This window comes from Amblyomma maculatum, chromosome 11 (assembly GCF_055883805.1).
Source record: "Amblyomma maculatum isolate TAMU_Amacu chromosome 11, ASM5588380v1, whole genome shotgun sequence".
Lineage (NCBI taxonomy): Eukaryota > Metazoa > Arthropoda > Arachnida > Ixodida > Ixodidae > Amblyomma > Amblyomma maculatum.
Window position 1 is genome coordinate 140,618,015 of NC_139354.1, and position 24,447 is coordinate 140,642,461.

At 43.8% G+C, this 24,447-nt stretch overlaps 1 protein-coding gene across 2 annotated transcripts in view; it reads right to left on the reverse strand.

Moving 5' to 3' along the window:
- Positions 1-24,447, reverse strand: part of LOC146175083 (uncharacterized) — a 72,490-nt gene that overhangs the window by 22,480 nt on the left and 25,563 nt on the right. The window contains exons 2-6 of one of the 2 annotated variants that reach the window (XM_084583520.1): positions 20,634-20,675; positions 16,288-16,323; positions 7,221-7,250; positions 3,996-4,054; positions 93-155 (exon numbers count right to left, since the gene is read on the reverse strand). In XM_084583520.1, coding sequence (XP_084439646.1) covers positions 93-155; positions 3,996-4,054; positions 7,221-7,250; positions 16,288-16,323; positions 20,634-20,675 — 230 coding nt within the window. The remainder of the gene's footprint in view (positions 1-92; positions 156-3,995; positions 4,055-7,220; positions 7,251-16,287; positions 16,324-20,633; positions 20,676-24,447) is intronic. The other variant, XM_084583521.1, reaches the window with a different exon arrangement.

Here is a 24,447-nt window from a genome sequence, read left to right on the forward strand (position 1 = left end):
TCATTTGTAGACGTTAGTTCTACATACGTTATTTCTGATAATAACGCCCGACATACAAAGCTACTGCGTAATTAGTTGATAGACTATGTCACCTTCACTCTTCCGGAAGAGGCGCGCACCCGGCGTAGAGAGTCCGGTAAACGTTTGGGATCCTCCTGCAAATGACACACATTGTCAGGTTCGTTACCTTTGGCTATGCGCTTGTTTGATATGTAGTGCCCGATGTGACTGTTGAATTGGGTCTGCAATATTGAACCCAAGAAAAGAAAAAAACGCTCACATGAAAGCTTGTATATTGTTAAAAAAATACTATAGTTTTGAACACTATACCTATGTTTTCCTAGGCTACGTGAACAAAACACAACCTCTGTAATATGGTTATTTTCGATCATTTGCACGCTTTCCTCTCGACCAACTCCACTGAACACCACGTCATCGAGCAAAACACTTGCAATCGCTTTGACTTATGACTTTTTTCTTAAACTTAATAGGCGGTTTATTCCTGCCAAGCAAGGTTACAAATGCAGGAGCAAAGTTCAGCACTAATTTAGGTGCATTTCGGCTGGTTTGCTATTGATTTGCGACGTCTTTCCACGTGCAGCTAATTTACTTTCTGCTTTTTGTCTCGCACTACCGCCGTTATCACAAACCAACAGCAGTAGCAACACCACAGCGTCGATGAAATGACTAGGAAGCGAATAGGAACCCACCTATAGAAGACGAGGACATCGAACGCGCCGAGTGAGAAACTGGCACCTCATTACGTGAAGAAAGGAGTCATCCTGGTCTTAAATCCAAAGCTTTCCGATAGTATTTTGATGATGTTGTCCGATAAATAATAGATGTTTTGAAAAGTCATTCATGTCTGCCCACTCTTGTCAGTGCATTGGAAAAGTGATCAACTTCAACGTTTCGCAATAAGAGGACTTTTCTATAAACAGGCTAGGGCTCATTCTGACAATTCCGCCAATCTGTATTGTTTTGTAAAAAAGGCAATAAAGCAAGAAACTATGTGGCACAGTGGCATAAAGAAGTGGCTACCAAAGCTTAACTTTTCTGCCAGGGCCTGGACACGAAACCGAGTGGCAGCAGGTCTTTTTTAGCGGTCTCATCAACCTTTCTTCAGAGCTACCCCGGCAAATCCAAAAACGTGGACAGTAAAGCTTCGGCAATAAAGCTTAGACATTGTCTTTTATTTCATTTCTATTTTGTTCTTAACACTTTACCATTAGCCAGCATACCTGCCTATGCCTGCACATGATGGTGCCCCCCCCCCCCTCGCTTTAAATTTTTGTCGCCGCATATCCATCACTTCGGGCACCATCACTGAATCTACGGCATCACAATTTCCCTGTGCCCTTCTCGCACTGAACTCGGAAGGTTGATTCCAGAAACCCAAATCTAAGGGTCACCGACCTGACTTCTGACAGCCCAATAGCTTTCTTCATCCATCCTTACTAATTTTCCACCTGCCACTTGACGCTGTGAACTGCTAATACTACACGCAAACCGAATACCCGGCCGACTCGGTGACTCAAGGGCTCTCCGACAGTCGCACAGAACTTACTAAGGCACTGAGTCACTCATTAAAATAATGGCGTATTTTGAGCTTTGGTGCCCTTGGTCTTTAGTATTATTAAAGAGCCTTCCTCCATCGAGCATCGGTGCAACGAAGCAGCGAATTAATAGTACACGTCGATGAAAGCGATGAATAAAAACCGTTTTTACGTGTGTACTCGCACAGCAAATTTATCTATATCTCTGCACTGCTGTCGTGCAAACTTTCTGAGCACACGGTGTTTTACAAAAATCTCTCACAACTTTTATATCCACTCATCCCCTTCCCCCAGTGCAGGGTAGAAAACCGGTGGCTTTTACTGGTTAACCTCCCTGCCTTTCCTCCTCCTCCTCCTCCTCCTCCTCCTCCTCCTCCTCCACATACTCTCATGCACTGTAATTTGCATCTTCCATCTCACACGCAGCTCATTACAGATGGTCAGTACTTTGCTATTGAGTCTTAAAACGCAATTGTTTTATTTTTGCTTAAACAATTTCTTACCTTTTGGTAAATCACCAAGGACTTTTTAATAATATTGTTACGTTAGGCGGTTCATGCACTGATATGCGCATAAGGAAAAAAGAAGAATCTCGGGAGTTTTGGCGAAGACTATGACGACGTTCGAGCAATGTCGGCTGGTGCTTGCAGGAAAGGCCTGTTGTTTGAAAGCCTCATCTCCCGTCTCCGCTATGCAACCTCAAGCTGAACTAGCCCCCGTAACACCTTGGTGGAGGTGCAGGGTATTTCTATCTTCCATACGGCCGTGAACCTCTGCTTTCTTATGACAGCCTGCTTCCTTCTGTCATATGCTCGTGACGCCATAGCCCGAGCTGATGCTGCCCGCGTTGTTGCTTGTAACCGACTTGCAGCCTCCCAGCGCTCCTAGAAACGTCGCTATGATTACTGTCATCGTAACATCCAGTATTCTTGCGGCTCTCTCGTGCTGCTTTGGACCCCAGCTCGCCTCGTTGGCATCTCGGAAAAACTTTTGCCTCGTTATACAGGACCCTACAGTATTTTAGGATAAGTGACTCGAGTGACATACAAAATTGCGCCCTTGCATCCCGCATAGGATACCTCTACATCACGCAAAGAGACGGTCCATGTTGCACGCCTAAAGCCGTACTACACGGACCCTGGTTTGGACGGTTGTACGCACCGGGACGGTGCTTTTCAGCCGGCGGGGTAGTGTCACGTTAGGCGGTGCATGCTCTGATATGCGCATAAGAAGGAAAAAGAAGAATCTCGGGAGTTGTGGCAAAGAAGACGACGAGGAAAGGCCTGTTGTTAGAAAACCTTGTCTACCGTCTCCGCTCTCTGTAACCTCAAGCTGAACTACCCCCCGAAACAATATTATTGCTTTTGAAACTCATGCAGTACCGCAAACAAATGTGACCGATGTAAGTACAGCATCTCACATTTCCCTCAATACACGTACCATCGGCGGATTTCTTTTTCAATCGGATTAAGTCTGCTGCGACACGAAAGCCTCTCCTTACCCTAATTTAATAAATTTTAGTTTCCTCCAGACTCGGTTGCTCAGAACAAAGAAGTTTCATCACGTGGTTTTCAGCCGCATCAGGTACAGCTTCCTCTATTGTTTGCAGAATCCTTGCTCTTGCATTCTAATAATTATATGCTCGCGGAAATGAATGCTCGTTCTTTATTTGCGCACAAAAAAAAGTAACCGGAGTCACCATTTTATTTCATGCTGGTTTCTTGCTCTCTCATATTAATACACTATTCATTACCAGAGTGCTGGTTCCCGTACCTAAATTTGTATTAGGCAGCTTTTTGGCCACGGGCTAAGTTTCACCCCTTCAGAAGTTCATCAATTATGCAATTTATGCAGTTCTTCAGCGAGTAGCGGCAAGCTTCTATCCATATCCTGGGTGTGAAGCTGTTCGCAATGTGAGCAAATGCTTAAATTGCTGTGAACTTGTGTTTTTCTGTATCCGTTCTCAAAAATGATCTGTTTTATGTTCGTTGGAAATACTTTCCATGTTTCCGAGGTGAGTTTGTGAAGCTGAAACTGGCCCATGCGGGTAAACTGACTACGGATATCAATTTCCCGGATCGCTTATAGTGGTAGTGTTACGCTTCCAAAATATAGATCTCATTTGCTATATGTTCCATGTGTTCTTTTATATTTTTGTAATGCATGGTAGGTGTTGCAAAAAGCAATTAGTAAGTTTATAGAGCATCTGCTCGACTGTGTGACAATTTATTGCTTATACATCCAGATAATTACAGATAATTATGCCTTTCACGGCGCTAACATATGCTATGTCGAAAGTAGTGAGGGCTGATTCAGCAAGGTTCTACTTCAATAATACTTTGGCGTAAACTTTTTCCTTGCTGCGTCATGCATAAATTGCTGCGTTCTTAAATCGTTACTGAATCGGTGAACAAATCAAGCAATAATTAAGTGATTTACCTTCGTCATCCACGTTCCAATTACCTTCAATTTACACCCATGTTTGTCAGTGTATACGGCTGAAAAAAACAACAACAAGGAAATCTGGTACAAAAAAATAAGCTTAGAAATTAGACGCATCAGAATTCATGAAAACACCTGAGCAGTCATTGCCGACTCCGTTATTACGCTTACGTAGTTGGGGGAGCTCGCAATCGTGCTTACTCATTTTGGACCTCTACTAGGGGTCTGCCTAAATGCAGCAGACAAATTCTCTTTCTTTGTACACCAAAGCAGCTCTAACCCTTGCAACCGGCTTTATTTACTGCGCAGAATATCTGTACGGGGTCTTTTGTTAAAATATTTCAATGAAATCATTTTCTGCGCTCTTTTTACATCCCCATTCGTATATTAGGCGAAAATTGTGTATTTTGAATATTAAGAAGAATATTCAGACATGAAGTGGTACATACTTACATGTAATGCGCACTCGACCACCACCAAAATGTAGTTTGGTGATAATATTACTGTGGACAGTATATAAGCACTTTTAATTTTCTTCATGCATCCGCGGCTTCAAAGCTGTTTGCGTAATTAGTTGTACTATAGTCACGCAATCAGCACAAAAACAGAAGTTTATTTTAGAGCACGCTGAGAAAATAATTTCTAAAAAAATATAACTTCATCTTTGTTTTGAATTTCTAGCCCAAGAATAAAGTACTGAGGTCTACAGATGTCTATTTTCTATCATGTTGCCATCTGAAATCTGCTATGAACTAAAAACTAAGACGATGCTTAAGATTTTCCTTACGAGTATAAGCTGTAAGGCATTTAACACCAACTTTTAATTTCTAGAATTTTCTGCTTGAGAGACCGGCTCATTTTGGCAAATTTTTAAATGACTTTAGTCGGTTCGGTTCTTTTAATGAATGGAAGGCGCAGTACCTATCTCACTTCTTTGAAGACATCGACACTTATTAAATAGAATGATATATACTTAATGTACATATGTCCTCGGTTAGAAACTCTTTCGCAAAGTACTCTCCAGCTTGGCTACCAGATAGGTGGTGAATGCATAGAGTTTCTTATCTTGCCTAGAGGGAAAGTTGTGGCGCGCCATCTTTGGGAGCTTGCATGGAGCTTTCTGGCGCCAAGTTAGACGCCATGAGCGCCCAAAGCATAGAGGCGGAGAGTTACTGACTGCAGAACAACCCCTTCTGACCAAAAATAATGCCAAAATAAACTTTGTTCTACAAAGAAAAACGTTCCAACACTCGATATTGTAACAGTAAATTTCAAAAAGCGTGGCTAAGTATTCAGCAGCACGGATGTCAATAATTCGCACTTAATAGGCACGCTTTAAAAAGAAAATATGCTTTGTAAGTATCTGCGGTTTCATAATAATTTTATGAAGTTTTTTGTCGCATCTTGAACAACAGAAACCTTTTATTAGCGTAGTCTGCTTTTTCTCCTTTGCTACTAAGGATTCTGCGCCTCTGGATGATTATAAAAAGAAGACATATTAGCAAGGCCACCCAGTGCTCCCTAAAAAAATGTAACTGTCCCGCAACAAGTAGCACACCGCCCAATGATTCTTTGCACGTCCATGGTGGTTGAATTGCAGCGCCGCCAGCTTACCCTCTAGGTAAGAGTAAGAAAATTCATGGGTACATGTGAAGCGAACTCAGATGGCCCCGTCCTCAATGCTGAACAAATCAGGCTTGCGTCAGAGTTTCGATACTAATACGAAATCGCATGCATATTTTTTTCGAAATGTTTTTATATTTATGGGCTGCGGCGACAGCGCCAGCGTTTCGACCGAACGAACTGTATACGCTTCGCGTGAAGTTTTGATTTAGGCATTGTTGGTGATGCGAGTTTAAGTCTGTGGGGCTCCGCAGCCCCTTTAAGTGTTTTAAAGCGCGCGCGCGTTTTCCTATTTGTATTGTGTTTGCGCAGGCAGCGCGAGTACGCATGCGCGAGCAGCCAATCTTGTGGGCGGGATGTTAGCCTCGAAAAGACAAGGGCAGATAAGCGCGTCGGAGGAAAGGCCCCGTTTTGTTCCGGCGGGGAGGCGAGCGCGGGGTGGCCGTCGAGCATCACGGGCCAGCGGAGGGTGCACGGACGACGGAAAGAAGACCGGCGATGCGAATATGGAAGAAGTGCCTGCAGAAATGGCTATACATATTCGCGTGAGTTGCTTTCAGGCGAGGAGCAATGTCTCTTGTGCCGCAGTTAGTGCTTTGGCCCTATCGCTCGCACTGCTCGCGCCGCAGTGTGTTTTGTTTGCCGCGGTGAAGCCCTGACCCTCGTTCGGTTTTATCCTCGGCAGTGTACGCGTCGTGCGCGTCAACGGCATATCTCCAGCAGTGGAGTCTCTTTTGTTTGTTGTTCCTTTTATCGAATGCTTTTGCGTTTATCAGGAAGTAAACCGGTGTTTTTAAGAAATTGGAATAAATTATCATTCGTCGGGCGAGACCATGGCTCGCGGACCCCTTTTCTGAAGGCGAGGCCTTCAAGTTTATTGCGGCATCTAAATCTCGAAACTCAGCCGGCAATACTGACAAACCCTCCGACGGTAAACACTGATATGTTTCTCTGTTATTTCCAAAAGGGAATAAATATCGCTTAGACAACTATACTCAAATCGCAGATGGTTTCATTTTATCAGGAATATGATCAATCTTCAAGCACGAAATTAGATTTAACCCATTTGTTCGGAAACACACCACTCTCGTCTGAATTTTGATCATATATAAGAGTATACCGAATGCTTGCATAATAACGAAGCGTGTATTGCTCGAAGTTGAATGGGTGAGGTCTGCACATCGTGGTAAAAAAATATATTTCGCACATGGTCTGCGTTGGTTTACCTTTCTTTGTACTATTATTTATTCTTCTCCTTCATTGTAGTGTTTTTTTTTTTTCATAGAAGCACCCTCACCGCATCGTGCGAGTGTCATGGATAAGCATTCACAATAATGTAGGTCCCCAGAGGTACACTTACAAAGCTACAAAGCGAAAGATGGCTTGTGAGCCTTTGTTAATTTATTAGGAAAGACTGTGTTAAATTGGTTACTAACTCTCCCCGCTTTCTTACTGCGCACATACTTCCAGCGTTTTGACAAAATTCCCATTGTAAACAGAGATTCAGACTACATTCCGTCAGTGTTTGCTGTTTAGACCCCTTACATTATTGTATAGCCATACGTTTTGCGCCCGAAGAATAATTGTTCTAAAACTTACCAAAGTGCTTGGGGTTATCTGCCGGTGGCGCTTCAGGCAAGGAAGATAGCAGCATACAAAGTCAGGATGTGTCCCTTATATGGACACCACATTATTTCGCACATAATTATATGCAAAAGGATAGCTACAAGATGGAGGTAAGTAAAATGTTTTATTGGTATTGGAGGATCTGTCTTTATTTCTACGCAATGTTTTGTTCTCAAGTTGCACTATGTAGCCAAGCCTGGATACTCAGAAAACACATTATGCTGCTCATAATACAGTTTTCTTTTTCATCGTTTGAATTGTAAGAGGGCTCCTACTAAAAAATCTTGGGGGCTGACATATACGGGGTAAACGATAAGAAAGCATACAAATAATGTTAAGAGGTAAATACGGAGAAACTTTGATGATATCGCAGCCATGCAGCTACAAATGTGATATACATCTTCTACAGAAACCTTAAATCTTTCTTCTAGTGTGGACTGAGGGACTGCCTAGACCCCTGTCTGTAGAATGTTTTTACAAATAGGATAATTGCTGGGGAAGTTTTCTATGAGCTTTACGACAGTGTTACTATTTAAACCACATTACATAATCGTGCAGCTATAATAGGATGAGCATAATGTAGTTGCTCTCCAACTAGCCAATTTTCTTCACCCAATCGGCTGTTACTATTTATACTACAATAAGTAATCAGGTTTCCATATTTTATACGCACATAAAGAAATTGCTCAGCTAGACAATACGCTTCGCCTGATTTGGTATGAAAGCGTCACTAGGCAGCCAGCACGGATTTGGCCATAATTTTAATAAACCTTCTGGTGAGCCGGTGGCAGCGCCTGCCACGGGCTCACCGGATAAGAATCTAGCTTTCCAAGATCCTTTGACGATTTAGACATGCTGCCCCTAGGTCAGACAAGTCCCTGCATCTTACTTAAGGCAGTGCTTTATAAGTGTCGTTCATGACAGCTTGGTCGTATAGTCCTCCTTACGAGTAGGCCTCTTTCAGGCATTATAGCGTAGTAAAGTGTGGAACTATAAATTGTAGGGTGGATGTGCAGTATACAATCATCCACCCTTAACAAGATTTAAATACAAACTCCCTCGGTTATCATCATCAAGGATTTTAGTGGTGTATATGAAAAGCCTAGGGCTGGCTTGACAGCAGGAAGCACCCTTAAATACAGGAAAAGCGGCAGCAACCTTTACACGGTTGGAACAACATAACAGAACGAAAACAATCTCCTGGCAAAAACCTACATAAGTGCGAACGGAGGAAACATAAATGCATAGAAAAGCAGGAAATACAGGACAAATAAGTGTGTGCAGAGCTAGTGAAACAGCAGTCAGTACTTTAAATGACATATCGTATATTAGGAAGGCTTGGAATTATAAGCCGCAGCATTTGACGGCCGTCATATGTAAAAGATGGTATATCACCATCTTCAGCCAGACGATAGCTACTGCAGGGCGAAGGCCTCTCCAATATTACTCCAAATAACCCGGTCCTGTGCTAGCTCCATCCACTCTCACGTGCGAACATCTTAACCTAATCCGCCAATCTAACTTTCTGCCGCCCCTTCTACGTTCTCCTTCCCTTGAAATCCAATTTGTTACACTAAGCGACCGTTAGTTGACCTCTCTACGCACTACATGCCCTGCCCATGCCCAATTCTTCTTCTTGATTTCCACTCAAAAGTCCTTACCTCGAGTTATTTCTCTGACCCACTCTGCGCGCTTTCTATTTCTTAACGTTACACCTACCATTTTGCGTTCCATATCCCTCTGCTTAGTCCTCACTTAAGTACAACCCCCTTTTAGACTCCACGTTTCAGCTCCATAGGTAAGTACAGGTAAGATGCGACTGTTGTATACCTTCCTCTTGAGCGATACCGGTAAGCTGGTAGTCATAATCTGCGAGTGCTTACCAAATGCGCTCCCAGCCAATCTTATTCTCCATGTTATTTTTCTTTCATACTCCGGATCTGCGGTTACTACCTGTCCTAAGTAGACATATTCTCATTTCGCCTGCTATTTCCAGTGCCAAGCTACCTAACGTAAACTGCTGTTCTTTCCCGAAGCTGTTGAACGTTACCTTAGTCTTCTGCATATTGATTTTCAAGCCTAGCTTTCTGCTATTCCTGTCTTAGGTCATCAATTATTCTTTGCAGTTCATCCCCTGAGTTCCTTAGCGAGGCAAATGTCATCAGAGAATTTCTGATTACTGAGGTATTCAACATCAGGCTTTATCCCTAACTGCTCTCATTCCAATTCTCTCAATACTTCCTTTAAGCAGGCTGTGAATAGTACTGGGGAGATTGTGTCTCCTTCCTTAACACCTTTCTTTATGGGATTTTTTTTACTTTATTTATGCAGTAGTATGCTTGCTGCGCAGCCACTATAGATATCTTTCAGTACAGTCACATACGGTGCGTCACCGCCCTTAATTGGCAATGCCTGTATGACTGCCAAGGTTCCTACTTAGTGATATGCTTTTTCGTGATCAATGTATAAGGGCTGATTATGTTCCGAGCATTTTTCCATCACCTGGGTGATCGTATGGATACTATCGTTAGTAGAGTTCCTTTTCTGAAAACCTGCTTGATCTTTTGCTAGATTGAAGTCTATGACTGTCATGATTCTGTTCGCGATTACCTTAGTAAATAGCTTATATGTAACAGATAGTAAGCTGATTGGCCTGTAATTTTTCAAGCCGTTAACGTCTCCGTTCCTATGAATAAGATACCTTAAGCGTTCTTCCTTGACTCCGGTACCGACGATGACACGAGGCATTGTGCACGCAGGGTGGCCAGTTTTTCTAGCACGATATACCCCTGTGTGTCGTTACCTGATCCTCCTCAGCTACTTCCCCCTTTCGCAGTTTCCAAACCTTTCTTAGCCTCATCCTTCGTCTCTGGAGGAACATCTGGCTGCTTTTCACCACTGCTTGTCTTAAGATTGTCCTGACTACATTGGCTACTATATAGATTAGTATAAAATTCCTCTGCTACTTTTATTATCCAGACCATATTAGTGATGAAAATAGCAGCCTTTTCCCTTAGCGCATAGATGTGACTATGCCTATTCCCAATTTTCTGTTTACCGCTTTAAGGCTGCCCCGTTCTTTAGAACTTGCTCAACTTTCCTCATGCTTACTTCCTTATGTCAGCCGTTTTGCGCTTATCAATTACCTTTAATATCTCAGCCAGTTCTGTGCCAGTTCTATCATGTCAGTTACGTCGGAAGCTTTCAGGCTTTGGCGTTTCTTAATCAAATTTTCTTTCTCCTTAGATAGTTTACCGGTATCCTAACTATTCTACCGCCTACGTCTACACTGCAATCTGTAATTATATCTCTGAAATTACAGTTCATTGCTTCTGCGCTAAGGTCAGCATTCTTCGTGAAAGCTAAATATCTATTCTGTAGCGAGATCCTAAATTCTTCTGCCCTCCCCCCCTCACTGCTAGCTCGTTCGTTAATGGAATTTCTTAGTAATCTGTTCCATTCCCTCTTCACATCTAGACTATTTCGAGACCTTGCCATCCTGTGGTCACTGCATCGCACCTTTTTGATTACGTCTACATCCTGCATAATCATCTACATCATGCATCCCGCATTCGGTGTTAGACACACTATGAAGTCGATTTCATTCTTATTCTTCCCGTTAGAGCTTTATCATGTACACTTCCGGTTGCTCTGTTTGCTGTACCGTCACGTTAAGTACATCCCCGTAACAATATGAATAATTTTTAAGTTATGCGCTCTCCAAACTTAAATAGCAACTCCACCTTCTACTCTTAGAACAAATGCTATAGTCACCCATTGCCTGGTCTCCAGCCTACTTTTTCCCTACATTGGCATTAAAGTCACCCATTAGTAAAGCATATTGAGTACTTTAGAGCGCAGCTCTTTGGCGCCCGTTCCTTGGTTTCGAGTCGTCGTCGGCCGTTGCCGTTGGTCTCGTAACCCGCTTCGCCCCTTTCATCCCCCCAGTTCGAGCCGGCGCTTCGGCAACCGGAGCCTCGCAGGAAGACGGGGGGGGGGGGGGTACACTCAGCGGCGAACGATTGGGGCAGGAGCGCGCCAGCAACCGGAGAAGACGAGCAAATAATGGTGTGTGTGTGGGGGGGGGGGGGGGGGGTCGCCGGAGGCAGCGCTAGCAGCGTCTGCCTAATGCCGTTGATGCCGCTAGCGAGTCAAGACTACGTAGAACACCGTCGCCGCCATGCAGAAAGAGGAGGAGGGCGTCCCTCCTCTTTCTGCGTGGCGACGAGGGTGCTCTCCGGTTGCCGAAACGCCGGCTCCTATCAGCGGATCCCGGTGCGTGCATCCCGTTCTCACTTGCTTCACTCGCTAGCGGCGTCAGCGGCATCAGTCAATCGCTGCTATCTGTTCGTCGTGCAACGTTGTTGTGGGTCCACGCGCTGCCTCCCACAACCTCCCGATAACTCAATTGCTGTCTTCATTTCTCCGATCATAAAGCTTCTTTCATGACAGCCAAGAACTGTTAGTGGAGTGTTTCTTGAAGGAATACGTGTGAAAGATTAAAAAACGCTGTCTGTAATTGTACATACGTGTCTTGCTCGAAACCTTTTACTTTCCCCATTGCTAATTCTACATCTTCGTAGAAACTTTCAACTACCGGATCATCAGTACTATATGTATTCGCGTAGGCCTGTGAAACCTTCAGTTTATACCGCTTACTGAGCTTAATTACGATGCCTGCCACCCTGTCATTAATGCTGCAGAATTCTTCTATATTACCAGCTATATCCTTATTGTCAAGAAACACTACCCCTAGTCCTTGTCTCTCCGGCAAACCTCGATAACACAATAGATGTCCGCCCTTCAATATAGTATACATATGCCTCATTTAGCCTCCTAACCTCACTGAGCCCTATCACATCCAATTTTAAGCCCTCAAGGTCCTCGAAAAGTACTACTAAACTAGCCTCACTAGCTAAGGTTCTAGCGTTAAAAGTTTCCAGGTTCAGTTTCCATTGGCCGTCTGTCCGGAGCCAGATAATCTCAGCACCCTTTGCTGCGTTGCAGGTCTGACGCCGCCGTGGTCAGTTGTTTCGCAGCCGCTGGGAACTGAGGACCAAGGTTTTATAACTGTATTCAAAGGATGTGGTGGTCAATTACTACATCATTGTCTCCAAATCCTGTTCTGGTGAGGGAGTGCATTTCCGAATGTAATCACCGGATAGGTAGCACCCTAAACCTGTTTATTCAATTCCATCATTTAATTTTTTTCCCATGGGGAATTGCGTGACACCGGGATTGGAACCAAGGTCCTTTCGCACATGAGGCGAATGGGCTAGCTCTAAGCCAATGCTGCACCGTGGTATATCTTTCTTCATTTTTACGTGTTGAGTAATAAATTCAGTAAGTTACCTAAATCATCGTAAAAATGTCATTCCTTTCGGCTATCTTTCATAAAATTTAAATAACAAAAATGACAAAGTTCTTCAACTAGCAAAAAAAGTTGAGTATGAGTCTTAAACGGGGCATTTTCAATAATACGAATAGCCTTTTTTGATCCTGAACTTCGACACTGACACCTTAAAAACCTAACTTCGAAATAGTCTGTCATAAGTGTTTTTGCATGATATTTCGTTATTAGCCGAGCTAAACAGCCTGTATTTTTTTTATGTTGTACTGATTCAGCATTCAGGTAAAATATGTCTTCACATTTCGTGCTAATCAACGCCATTATAGCATTAAACAGAAAACACCTGTTTTTGGCTTCCTAAAATTCAGTGAGCTTTAACCTTACTCATTTCTGAACTTTTTTGAGGACGCCGATTCTCTATCCGTGTCGCATTAGTAATCGTAATTTAGCACGTAGTGCTATCATACGGTATAGTGATGCGGTGTGGTGTGGTACGGTGTGTTATGGTATGGCATGGTATGGTATAATATGATCTGGTATGTTGTGGTTGGTAGTGTATGCTATGGTATGCTATGGTTTGGAATGTTATGACGTGGTATGGTATGATACGTTATGGTATAGCATGGCATGACATGGTTTCGTATGGTATGGTGTGGTATGGTGTGGTACGGTATAGGTTGTTTAGTATCCTGAGGCAAACAGTGGTATGAGATATGCTGCAATGGGGACTACAATAATTTCCAGAAGCTATTTTTTTTACCTGCAGCCAGCTGCCACTGGTATGGCGCGGCTTATCGTTAGCTTGCAAGCTGGCTGGGTCTTCGCCGAAATAAAGTATATCTTTTTTTTATTTCATAAGTCCATGCAATTGGTATAGAAAGGTAATTTCGGGAGAGGCCATTCATTCTAGCGCAGAGTGTTTCTAAAGTACCAATCGATGCGCCTTCAATGCAAAACAATTTAGGCCTAGCGAAGACCAGGGAGTAGTGCACGGCGAGAGCGCCGTCGTCAACCGCGCCAGCGGTAAGTGCCGCTTTAGTAACCTCGCGGCATCCGCGGCTGCAAGTGTTGCGGACTGGCCGCCAAGTGTAATAGCGCGGCTGAGGCCACACGTTTTTCTGCACCCAGCTCAAAACATGCCGCTAAAATGACGCTGCAGCGACGGTACAGGGCAGCGCTATTGCCCCCCCCCCCCCCCCCAACCCATCGTAGGTACTCAAATATGGCCGAATAAAAACATTGTTGCACTGTACTCAAGTCCTCTCATATATAGGGGCTTTATATGAAGACACATATTTATCCTGCCATAAAAATATTTTATTTGCTGGGAGTGTGTCGCTAGCCGCATAGAGTCATGAGCAGAGGACATTTCAAGGTTCCATGTTGCACAGATGACACTAGCCTTCGTTTCCTTTGTTTTTAAATGCCAGGTTCTAATAGGGAGTAGGCTTGTTTGAGGGCGTCGAATGTTTCTTAGCAACAAAAAATACGTCATCGAAAGGCGGTGGCTCAATCCGAGTATAAAAAATATACGCGCAAAGTATAGCACATGTTTAACGTTATCCCGTTGTGTTGCCGCTTTTCACTTGACTATGGCCTGTATATATGAAAACGCATCTGTCTTCAAATGGGGATATTATGCATGACGAGTGTCGCTTCATTCATGTCGGCACGGGAGAAAATTTCAGTTGCAGAATTTCAGGCCTGGGCTCAATGCTGTATTTTCCCGCGCTTTCCATGCGCGATGCAGACTGTCTTGGCGGGAATAAGTTTCTGTGTAAGCGTCGCACTTCCAATGACCATAGAAAAATAGTATTATATCAAAAACATATTCAATGTGATGGCTGTCTAGGAAGGAATCGGTGCTTTTTTTGGCCTCTAACTTCTTCCGTTGACCATTAAGTGGCAGATGATTGCGAGAGAGATCTTGGCACCTCGAGCAGCTTAGCAGAGAGATAAGGCGATGACAGCGAGGCTCTACATACTAGCGGCGCCTCTAAATTCTTGCCTAAGGGCGGCCTTGAGAGTGTTTACTGCAAGAAAGGTCAGCCCATTGTGGATCGCCAATAAATACAGCGACTATGCAGGTAAGCCTGCTGGGTTTCTTGTTGATCCCAGGGTCAACATGTACGACACAAATAGAGTAATTCCTTTAATTCCTGAGTGTATACTTTAGAATATTGTTTTACAAACAAGTTTTTATGCATTTCAAAGCGACAACTGTAAAGGGCAATGTAATCGATGTCACAAAGCTGCACTCTGCACAAGTTCACAAAAAACAAGCATGAGAGGTGTTGCCATCATGAATTTCTTGATTGCAAGGTGCAGAATGAAGTCTGGAACAAGGAAGACTACGTCAGAATGCCCTTCCACCTACTAATTGCGGTAGTTCTGAACGCCTCGACAGTATGACGATGCAATAGAGTCAAGGAACGCTTTATGGACCAACTTAGTTCCGAATTCGCATTGCCAAGGCACTGATAAACAGCGCTAAACAAGCCAAGAACTCGAATCGCAAGACTGCTCGTCCAGTGATCCTGCACCGGCTTCTAAATAGACTAGAGTGCTCCACAATATATCTCTGGAAAACATATGCGACATCCGGCAGTATTTCCGAAACAAGAGTAACCAGGAGTAAGCCTCCTTCTGTCGACGTCCTGCCTGCAGTAGCAAGAAACGCACCTCAGCAGTCACTGCAACATCCTTCTTTGTACCGAGCGCTCCGATTCCTGCTACAGCTCATAAGCGAATCGTGCAAGGCCCATAATCACCCTTCGGCCTTTAAATGCACACAGGTCATTGTAATACGCTTTATATCATAATTTTATTTAAACACTGTACCGTATAGTACTGCAATGTTCGTGGTAAGTAGATGCCTAATTGAGAACTCCGCCATACCTTGCAATCTCATCGGATCGTTGACTTCGCAAAAAGTATGAAACGATTTTAAAGGTCTTTTATTTTAAAAAGCCGACTTACGCAAAAGCTTCATGTCCGCACTGTAGCAATTTTATGTTAATATGTTTGCTCCGTTACTTTGTAAATTTAATAAGGTTGTTGCGTCAAGAATCCGGAGCAGATATTCGCATAACTAGAAAATTAGGAAGAAGGAAAAGAAATTTTTTTTAAGAATATAAATGTTTGAATCATTCTCTAACTAGAGTATTTCATAAGCTTTCATTTTACACCAAATTTATCGCAGCTAACTAAACCTGAAAATTAGTCTCAAAATGGGCCGCACAATTTCGCTCAAGAAGCACCAAAGTGTGTTGAACAGTTATTTCCAGAAAGCAGTAAGCAGCTGCCATTGCAACTATCTAGACAAACTTACTGCACAAAAATACAAAAAATCGCTGTGTACTTCAATAGGTCGTAAAAAAACCTGCCGGTTTCATTAAGCTTTAACCCCGCCGGGGTGGTGCAGTGGTTACGGCGCTCGACTACTGTTCCCAAGGATGCGGGATCGAATCCCGGCCTCGGCGGCCGCTTTTCGATGGAGGCGAAAAGCAAAAGCGCCCGTGTGCTGTGCGATGTCAGTGCACGTTAAAAAACCCCAGGTGGTCGAAATTACCGGAGTCCTCCACTACGGCGTCTCTCATAGCCTGAGTTGCTTTGGGACGTTAAACCCCACAAACCAACCAACCAACCATTAAGCTTTAACTTCGAAATATGTTTTCAATTTATGCTTACCTGCAGTGGTCCCAGTATCTCCGCATCCTGGAATATCTTTTAAGAAGCAGACACCAATTAAATATCGTAACACATTGATGCAATTTTACCACCATAAACATTCATAGTCATTGGGAAACACCCAAATCAAATCTAGTTTATTCGCCGTATTATGAAGGTTACATTGAACTTTGTTCTGCTGCATGCCAGTGTCATGCTAGTCCGACAAATTGCCAGACTGAAGCTTCTTTTAACTGACCTCCCCGACGCCCATTCTCTGCGTGTGTGTGTGTGATGCAATCTGACATTTTCTCATCCGCAAACTTCCGCCTCACAATTTATTTCCTGTCACCATTCTTTGTTTATATATCTTCAAATACTCCTACAAATTTATTTTCTTTTATATTTTGCTCTGCTTGGATTAATTAAACGCCAGCAGACAATGCACAATAAAAAAAAGAATAAAGTATGTAGCCATTTTAGGTTGGTACCTAAAGCGGTTAAGCGCATGTTGAATATTTCGATATATAATTCAGATAAGTGTCCAAGTTACTAACGATAAATGTTCCAAACGAAAAATAAAAAAAAGAAACTGGTAGGATGCACACAAAGAAGCGCACGGTGCTAATGAGGCCAATAAGCCTTAGCAGCCTATGTGCGTGATACGTGCAGTGTTACCATTGTCACCTTCTCGTCCGATAGAATATCATTTATCTGCAGAAACAATGTACAATAAATAAACTGAAGTTAATAAAGTTTCGGCTCAATTCTGGAGATATGTGCTTCATAAAAATTTCAAGATCACATAAGACCCATTCATTACGGGTAATGGCAGCGGTTCTGCCAAAGCCATATACTGAGTCTCCACTGCGGTGGTATTTAGCAGAGAATGCCGCTTTCTTCTCAACGCTGTCGCATCTCGGGCCATGAAAGACACAAACACGCTGGTTTTCTGGTGGGCCCGACTTAACAATTTTTCGCCACAATTGCGCCCAAACCACAAAACAAAATGTTTTATCTTTTTCACAAAAGGCAGCTTTGCTGTGAATGTTTCTTCGCCTCAAATTAAGAGGGCCAAAACTGCATAACCATCAAGCGTAGCAAAAGCTCTAGCTGGTGCTACGGTACTACGCATGCGTGTTGAGCTGCTATGTGAAACAGTAAAGTTGAGAAATAGTGCTCGTCTCGACCCATGCGTGGGACATAATCAGGAATTGTAAAGGTCGTTAATTACGTTCCTCCGAATCTTTTGTTAATCGAATCGACCCTGACTGGCTTCTGAGCCATATGAACGAACAATTATGGCATCTCTCAGACTGGAAATATCTGTTCGGTTCCTAGCTCTTTTCAAAACACTTTGCTCTTTAAAAAAGCGCTGTGCAGAAAGGGAACTGGCAGAATAAACACGTTTATTCGTTGAGAGAGCAAAAGCTGCTTTTTTTTTTGTTAGATTGCCTGTGAATGAAAATCGGGCTATTTTAAGGTACACGCACTTATTGCTGTGCCGAAGTTTAAGCGAGGGCACTTTCTCCTTATCACCGCGCTTGTGCAAATGTAAATAATGACCTACTATGCCTATTGCCAAGTGCTGCTACTTAAGGCAGAGTCACACTGCGGAAACAGTTGGTCAACACGGTCCTTCAACAGCGTGTTGGCGTAATGTTGGCGACACTGTCGCATCGTTCCAACACGAGCTAATCAGAAACATGTGGTCGCCTCCCGCCAACAGCGCTCGCGGACTTGTCCTTCGACAGTTGGCAACGCCGTATCACACCGCGGAACCGTGCGGCTCGTTGCAACGCTGATGTCAGGAGCCGCCCAGTTCGCTACAATTTCGCCCAAATTCGTGCATAATACGCGGGCCAGTGAAAAATTTGTGAGGTTTGGAGGAATAAGCAGAGGATTACCGCAGATAAGACATTGCATAAGATTTATCTACATTTTATTTTTTTTTTTTTTATTTATGTTCACACCTGTCCAGGAGTCGCGTGTTCGACACGGTCGATGATAGCGGAGAGGATGTTGTGGCTTCTTGCAGTCACGGGCTGCAATTCACACTTGGCGCCGGCTGGGCCATCGACATTCACATTCCCACGCCTCGAGCGTGAGAACGCTGGTCCTGCAGAAAACCACCTTGGCTTGCAACAAAACACGAGTGGAATTCCTCGACCGGACGTCAAGTCGGCATTCTCACCGCACAACCACACAGCTCGCCCACGCAGGCTTCGCTGATGCGATCGCGTCATACGTGTTCATCATCAGTCTCCGGCGTTGATCCAAGCCGGGAGAACCAAGGCACCAACCGGCAGTCGCTTCGAAGTGGCTGTCTGGCGCGCGGCGAAATACCAAAGTGTTGTTGCACGCACCGCCGCGTTTTACGGACAAAAGAGCTAGCCGTGCACGGAGCCGCCGCCGCGTCGTCGCCTCTCGAGTAGAATATCCGGCCGCGTGGAATGGAGCTGAGCCTTCGATCCTAACAGCCCCTAAATATTTGTCGGCATTAGTTTGCATCACACTGAGGTACCAATTTCGTACACGGTGTCGAGCGCTGCTTTCTCTTGTACAAATTTGGTGATTGTGGATAATATTCGCGAATTTTAACTAATTAAAGTGGTCATCGAGTATAGAATTAACTACAGTGAACTGAAATCGACGACTGCTTACATCGCAAGACGTGGTTAATCATCACGAAGCGCCGGTGCGACCCGGTCCGCCGACCAATGTTAGTAGCGGCCGGCAGCAGTCATCGGTGGTACTTGTGGTAAGTACGGCCGCCAAACGCATGTCTTATCTGATGTATTTTACTCATATGGGCTTCCCTATAAAGCGATGACAAAAACCGATTCTTTATTACGATTTCGAGGCTGTTGACGTATTCAGGAATCAGGAGTGCCATCCGCCGAAACGGACTAGGCCTAGCGACGAGTACGGCCAGCAGTCGCTGGTACGGCAGGCAGGCAGCAGCGCATATCATCACACTCTGCGGAAGCTGCGCAATTTGTGCAGGCATGCTGCTGTTGTACAAGTATAGCAGGCAGACATTCTGATAGCAATTTTGTTTTATATACGAACGTAAACTGCATCAAACCAAGCAGCGCTACACGGCCGGCTCACGACTCCGTGGTCCCGGCTGCGGCGACGGACAACGTACGCAGACCAGCGGCGCGCTTTCTGGGGCAACCTTCAGAAGTTTGAGTGAATTAAAAGGTCAGTTAAGTACAATTTTTGCTATAGTGAAGTGTACTCGACAATTTTTTACATCGCAGCATGTACGTACAATCCCCACGAAGCGTCGGTGTGCGGCCGGAGCAATCTGGCTCGACTGCTCGTGACCGCCGCCGCGTGAGCGCTCGCCTGCATGCGCTGCCTGCAAGACACCACAACGTGGGAAATGGTTTGCCAGGAAATTTCTGCAAAAAAAAAGGTATCTGCAAGTAGAAATGTGCAGGAATGAGTCAATCAGCTCAAATATGAGTACTTTGGTTGGTGCGTTGTCGCCCGAAAATTCGCCCCGCCGCTGAATAAACCAGACAGTGTTGACGGACACTGTTTCCTGCTTGTTTTGGTTGCCGAACACTGTCACACTGAGGTAACACTGCAGCAACCTGTTCGGCATCCCGGCTGTTTGTGCGATGTGACATACTGTTGGGCAACAAGGTTGTTCGGGAACTTGTTGGCTGCTTGTTTGGCGAACTTGTTCGGTTGATGTCGCTGTTGTGTTTGCGCAGTGTGACTCCGCCTTTAGGAATGCTATCTTGCGGTATACTTGCTTAATCAACTATAGTTCTACTGCATTTAAACGTCATTCACGCTCCGAAGTAAGCACACCTTCACAGAAGAAAAAGTAGTTACGCTCAACAAAACTAGAATATTAGGCAATTTGTCGTGCATGTGCAAGGTCACACAACTTCACAATCACATTTACGGGTGTTATTCTCGTGTGCTTATATTTGAAGATCCAAAACACAACAGAGGTTACTTTCGGTACAGGTAACGGAAATACAACATCAGACAGTCGAACCTGCAAATATATTTTTCCCTTGCACTCTAATATCCTCTGAACAGCGCGAGAAAAACTCAAACATTCTCTCTTATTAAACTTATTAAACGGGGACAGTTCTAGCTGTAAAATATTTCTGTGGCCGCCTGACGTTTACCTATAACTTCAGATATCTGTAAGCTCACTGGAAACACGCACATTTTCTAATTTGGTTTACATGTTTCCCCTCTTTTCACCCCTTCTCAAAGTATTGTTTTGTTGCTGTTACTACATATTAGTTAAATTGATTGAAAGGGCTTCAAACATTTACTCAGAAAGTAATGTATCGGGCTTTTGAGTTCTCAGAAAAGGAACAAGAAATCCTCACCTTTCGGAGTGTCTTTCTCCGACGTTGTGAACGTTGTGAAACCTAGAAGAAAAGAAAAATCTCTCAAGCGAATTGGGAACAAAATGCCTATTACCAAAAACAAAAGCTTCCATAGTTGAAAAATAGATGAAACATAAGAACCGAAGAAATAGCTAAAAATCAATTCGTAATTATGCCAAACATTCCGACCTCCACATTTTAAAATTGACGATGCAACTATTAATTGATCCATTACGTCAGCGCCTCTGCGCATAGACAAGTAAACGCCCGCGCAACGAAGACAGGTCACGAGACACGAAACACATGGTTTTCGAGTATACTGTTTATAACGTACTAAATGGGTGTCTAGCAGCAAGTAACTGCACTACAGTCAATTTTCGCGCATTAGGCTACTATTCATTACAAGCGACGCTAAGTCGTGGCAGTAATTGCATCAGGTAGGTTCCAGAACATCGGCCGTGGCTGCGTTATCGCATTAAACCACGAGTGATGCTTCACAGTATGCATCAGTTCGACACTGAAGTCCAGGAAGACTTAGCAACTTTTTTGTAACGCCTAGTATCATTGCGCGATGACATCCGGTATAATGTTTGCAGGTTAAGTTTCGTCTTTCATGCAAAGTAGTGTATAGAAGCCATGTAGCCGACGCCATAAATATTATTTGAAATAAATTGAAAGTTTATTTCTCCACACACATTACAACGGGAAGAGGGGACACTGGGCAAAAAGCTGCATAATGCAGATTGAGGTAGCACCCAGTGACCCAAGAATACATAGGTAGCAGTGTGTTTCGTGAACATCAGCGTTAAGGTGAACTTAACATCCCAATTAACACAATAAAAAAAGGAAAACAGTACAACGCTGACTGAGTGCATAACAAAAGAAATGCATATAAATAATAGAAACAACATACATTAAAGTAGAACAAACCTATTTATAATGATTCCTCAATAGACTCGAAACAGCACCATGGCAGATAATAGCTTATTCTTTGAGATATCTTGTATACATATTTTGTTAGCTGCCAATATGTTAAGGTAATTTCCTATGCTATAGGGTAAGGAGTATCTACGATATAATGTAGGGCAAAATGTAAAAGCCAGGTCAAAAGACATCGCGGTGTGTATTGACGTAAAATAAAGGCTGCAAGCAAGAGGTGATTATTTCATGAAAGCTAAGTTTAGTTAACGTGATCGGTTTAACGTCTCAAAGCGACTCAGCTTGTGACGCCGTAATGGAGGATTCGTCAATTTCGACCATGTGTGGTTCTTTTATGTGCACTGACATCGCACACCAAAGAATGCCTCTCCGTATAAAATTCATTGAGGCGCAAACGCCGGCGCTCGGCTACAAACCTGGGTACTCCGGTAGAGTATTCAGGCATCTTGTCCCGTTCTGCTCTTCTTTTGTGGTTAATTATTGTGCTAAAAGCCCTTCAATTGTACAGGTATCTTAACTAATGCTCCACTGCGGCGGTATCATATTCAGTTCAGTTCAGTCGTTCAGTCGTGTCCCACTCTTCGTAACCCTGTGGACCATATCACGCCACACTTAACGGTCTCTCACTATCTTCCTAACATCACATAACTTCATCTGCAGCGCCCCGAGGATACCATATAACCACCGCGTTCGCTGCCTACCCCTTCTCCGGTGATCCTTAACCTTTCCCAACATCAAATCTTTCTACTGCGACTCCTCTCTTCTAATCAGATGACCAAAGTAGCTGAGTTTAACTTTAAAATTTGACCCTCCAATGAGCAGTCAGAGTTTATAGTTGACGATATAATACATAATAATAATAATAATAATTGGTTCACAGGAAGGGAAAGCGCAGTATCTGTCACACTTGTGTCTGTGGACACCTGAACCGCGCCGTAAGGGAAGGAAAGAAGATGGTAGTTAAAATGGAAAGAGAGAACGAGGAGCCGTAGTGGAGGGCTACGGAGTGATTTCGACCACCTGGGGATCTTTAACGTGCGCTGACATCGTACAGCACACGAACGCCTCTTCTTTGACAATATAGACTGATTTGATATTGACTGATTTGATATTCTGGCAAAAGGTAAAAGACTTGTGCAAAAGGTAGATGAAGAAAGAGACGTGGCAACAAGACAGAGCGCGAACTTCCAACTGGTTTTATTTAGGAAACGGTACCTACTTATATAGACAAGTGAAATCGTATCATATCGATCAAGAGTAAACACGTGAGCACACAACCAGCGAAGATCATCTACCAAGCAGGGCAAAAATGACTTAAATCTCATCAGATTATCACTGAGGCCAAAAAATGTTTGCAGAGTAAGAAGGCTGAATGATGTATGCAAAGTATACCAACAAACGCAGACAGATACACACACATAGAAGACTGCGCGCGCGCAAATAACACACACACACGCACACACAGAGATACACACACAAACAGACAAGCACACGTAAAATCGTAACAACACATTTCTATGGCTAAGCCAAGTCAGACCTAAAAACAAAGTAAAACAGGCAGTCGCAAACTAAAACCGATAAAACAGCCAAATGGCTGAAAACCTAAGTGAATAAAATCAATTTTCTAGGCAAAAGCCGCGTCAGTCATAACAATCAACAACAAACAAAAAGAATTGTTGATTTCTAGGCAAAGGCCGCGTCAGTCATAAAATTCAACAACAAACAAGAAGCAGTGTAACAGCAAGTAACACAGCAAATCACACATGTCCTAAAAAGGCTAGCTCCTTGTCTAGGAGTGTTAAAGAGGTTGAACTAATACATTTTTCACCGTTTTTCGTTATTAAAAAGGCCTCAATGATCTCTCTCTGCACTTTGGTTTTGCTACGTGCGAGAATTACAGTGCCCTCATACACAGGTTTGCATTTATGGCAGACAATATGGTCATACAGGTTGCCAGTTTTATAGCTTTCCACATTCCTCTTATGTTCAATGATTCGCGCGCGCGCAGTCTTCCATGTGTGTGTATCTGTCTGCGTTTGTTGGTATACCTTGCATACATCATTCAGCCTTCTTACTCTGCAAACATTTTTTGGCCTCAGTGATAATCTGATGAGATTTAAGTCACTTTTGCCCTGCTTGGTAGATGATCTTCGCTGGTTGTGTGCTCACGTGTTTACTCTTGATCGATATGATATGATTTCACTTGTCTATATAAGTAGGTACCGTTTCCTAAATAAAACCAGTTGGAAGTTAGCGCTCTGTCTTGTTGTCACATCTCTTTCTTCATCTACCTTTTGCGCAAGTCTTTTACCTTTTGCATCAATAACAAGGGCAACAACCACCTCGCCATCCAGAAACTCCGCCTCGTGAGCGAGCAAGTCGGCAGGATGATCGCCAGAATAACGACGCGGAAATCAGGGATGCGCGAAGAAGATACTCTCCGACTGGTGCAGGCCTTCGTCGTGAGCCGCATCGTCTATGCGGCACCCTACCTTCGTCTCAAGAAGTTTGACATCAAGAACCTCGACGTCATAATCAGAACAGCCTACAAGAAGGCCCTGGGCCTCCCTCTTACGACATCGACGGACCGGCTTTTACGACTGGGCGTCCACAACACGGTAGACGAGCTGATTGAGGCACACCTCACGGCGCAGGTGGTACGACTCTCCACGACTCTGACTGGCCGACAAGTCTTGAACGATTTGAACATCAATTGCCCCGAACAGCTAGACCCTAAAAGCGACATCCCAGCCTCATGGAGAGGACAATTCAAGGGAACTCCATTACCGAGGAATATGCACCCCGACTTTCACCAGCCAAGAAGACAAGCACGAGCGGAAGCTATAAAAAGGCACTACGGCGGGCGCGAGGGCGT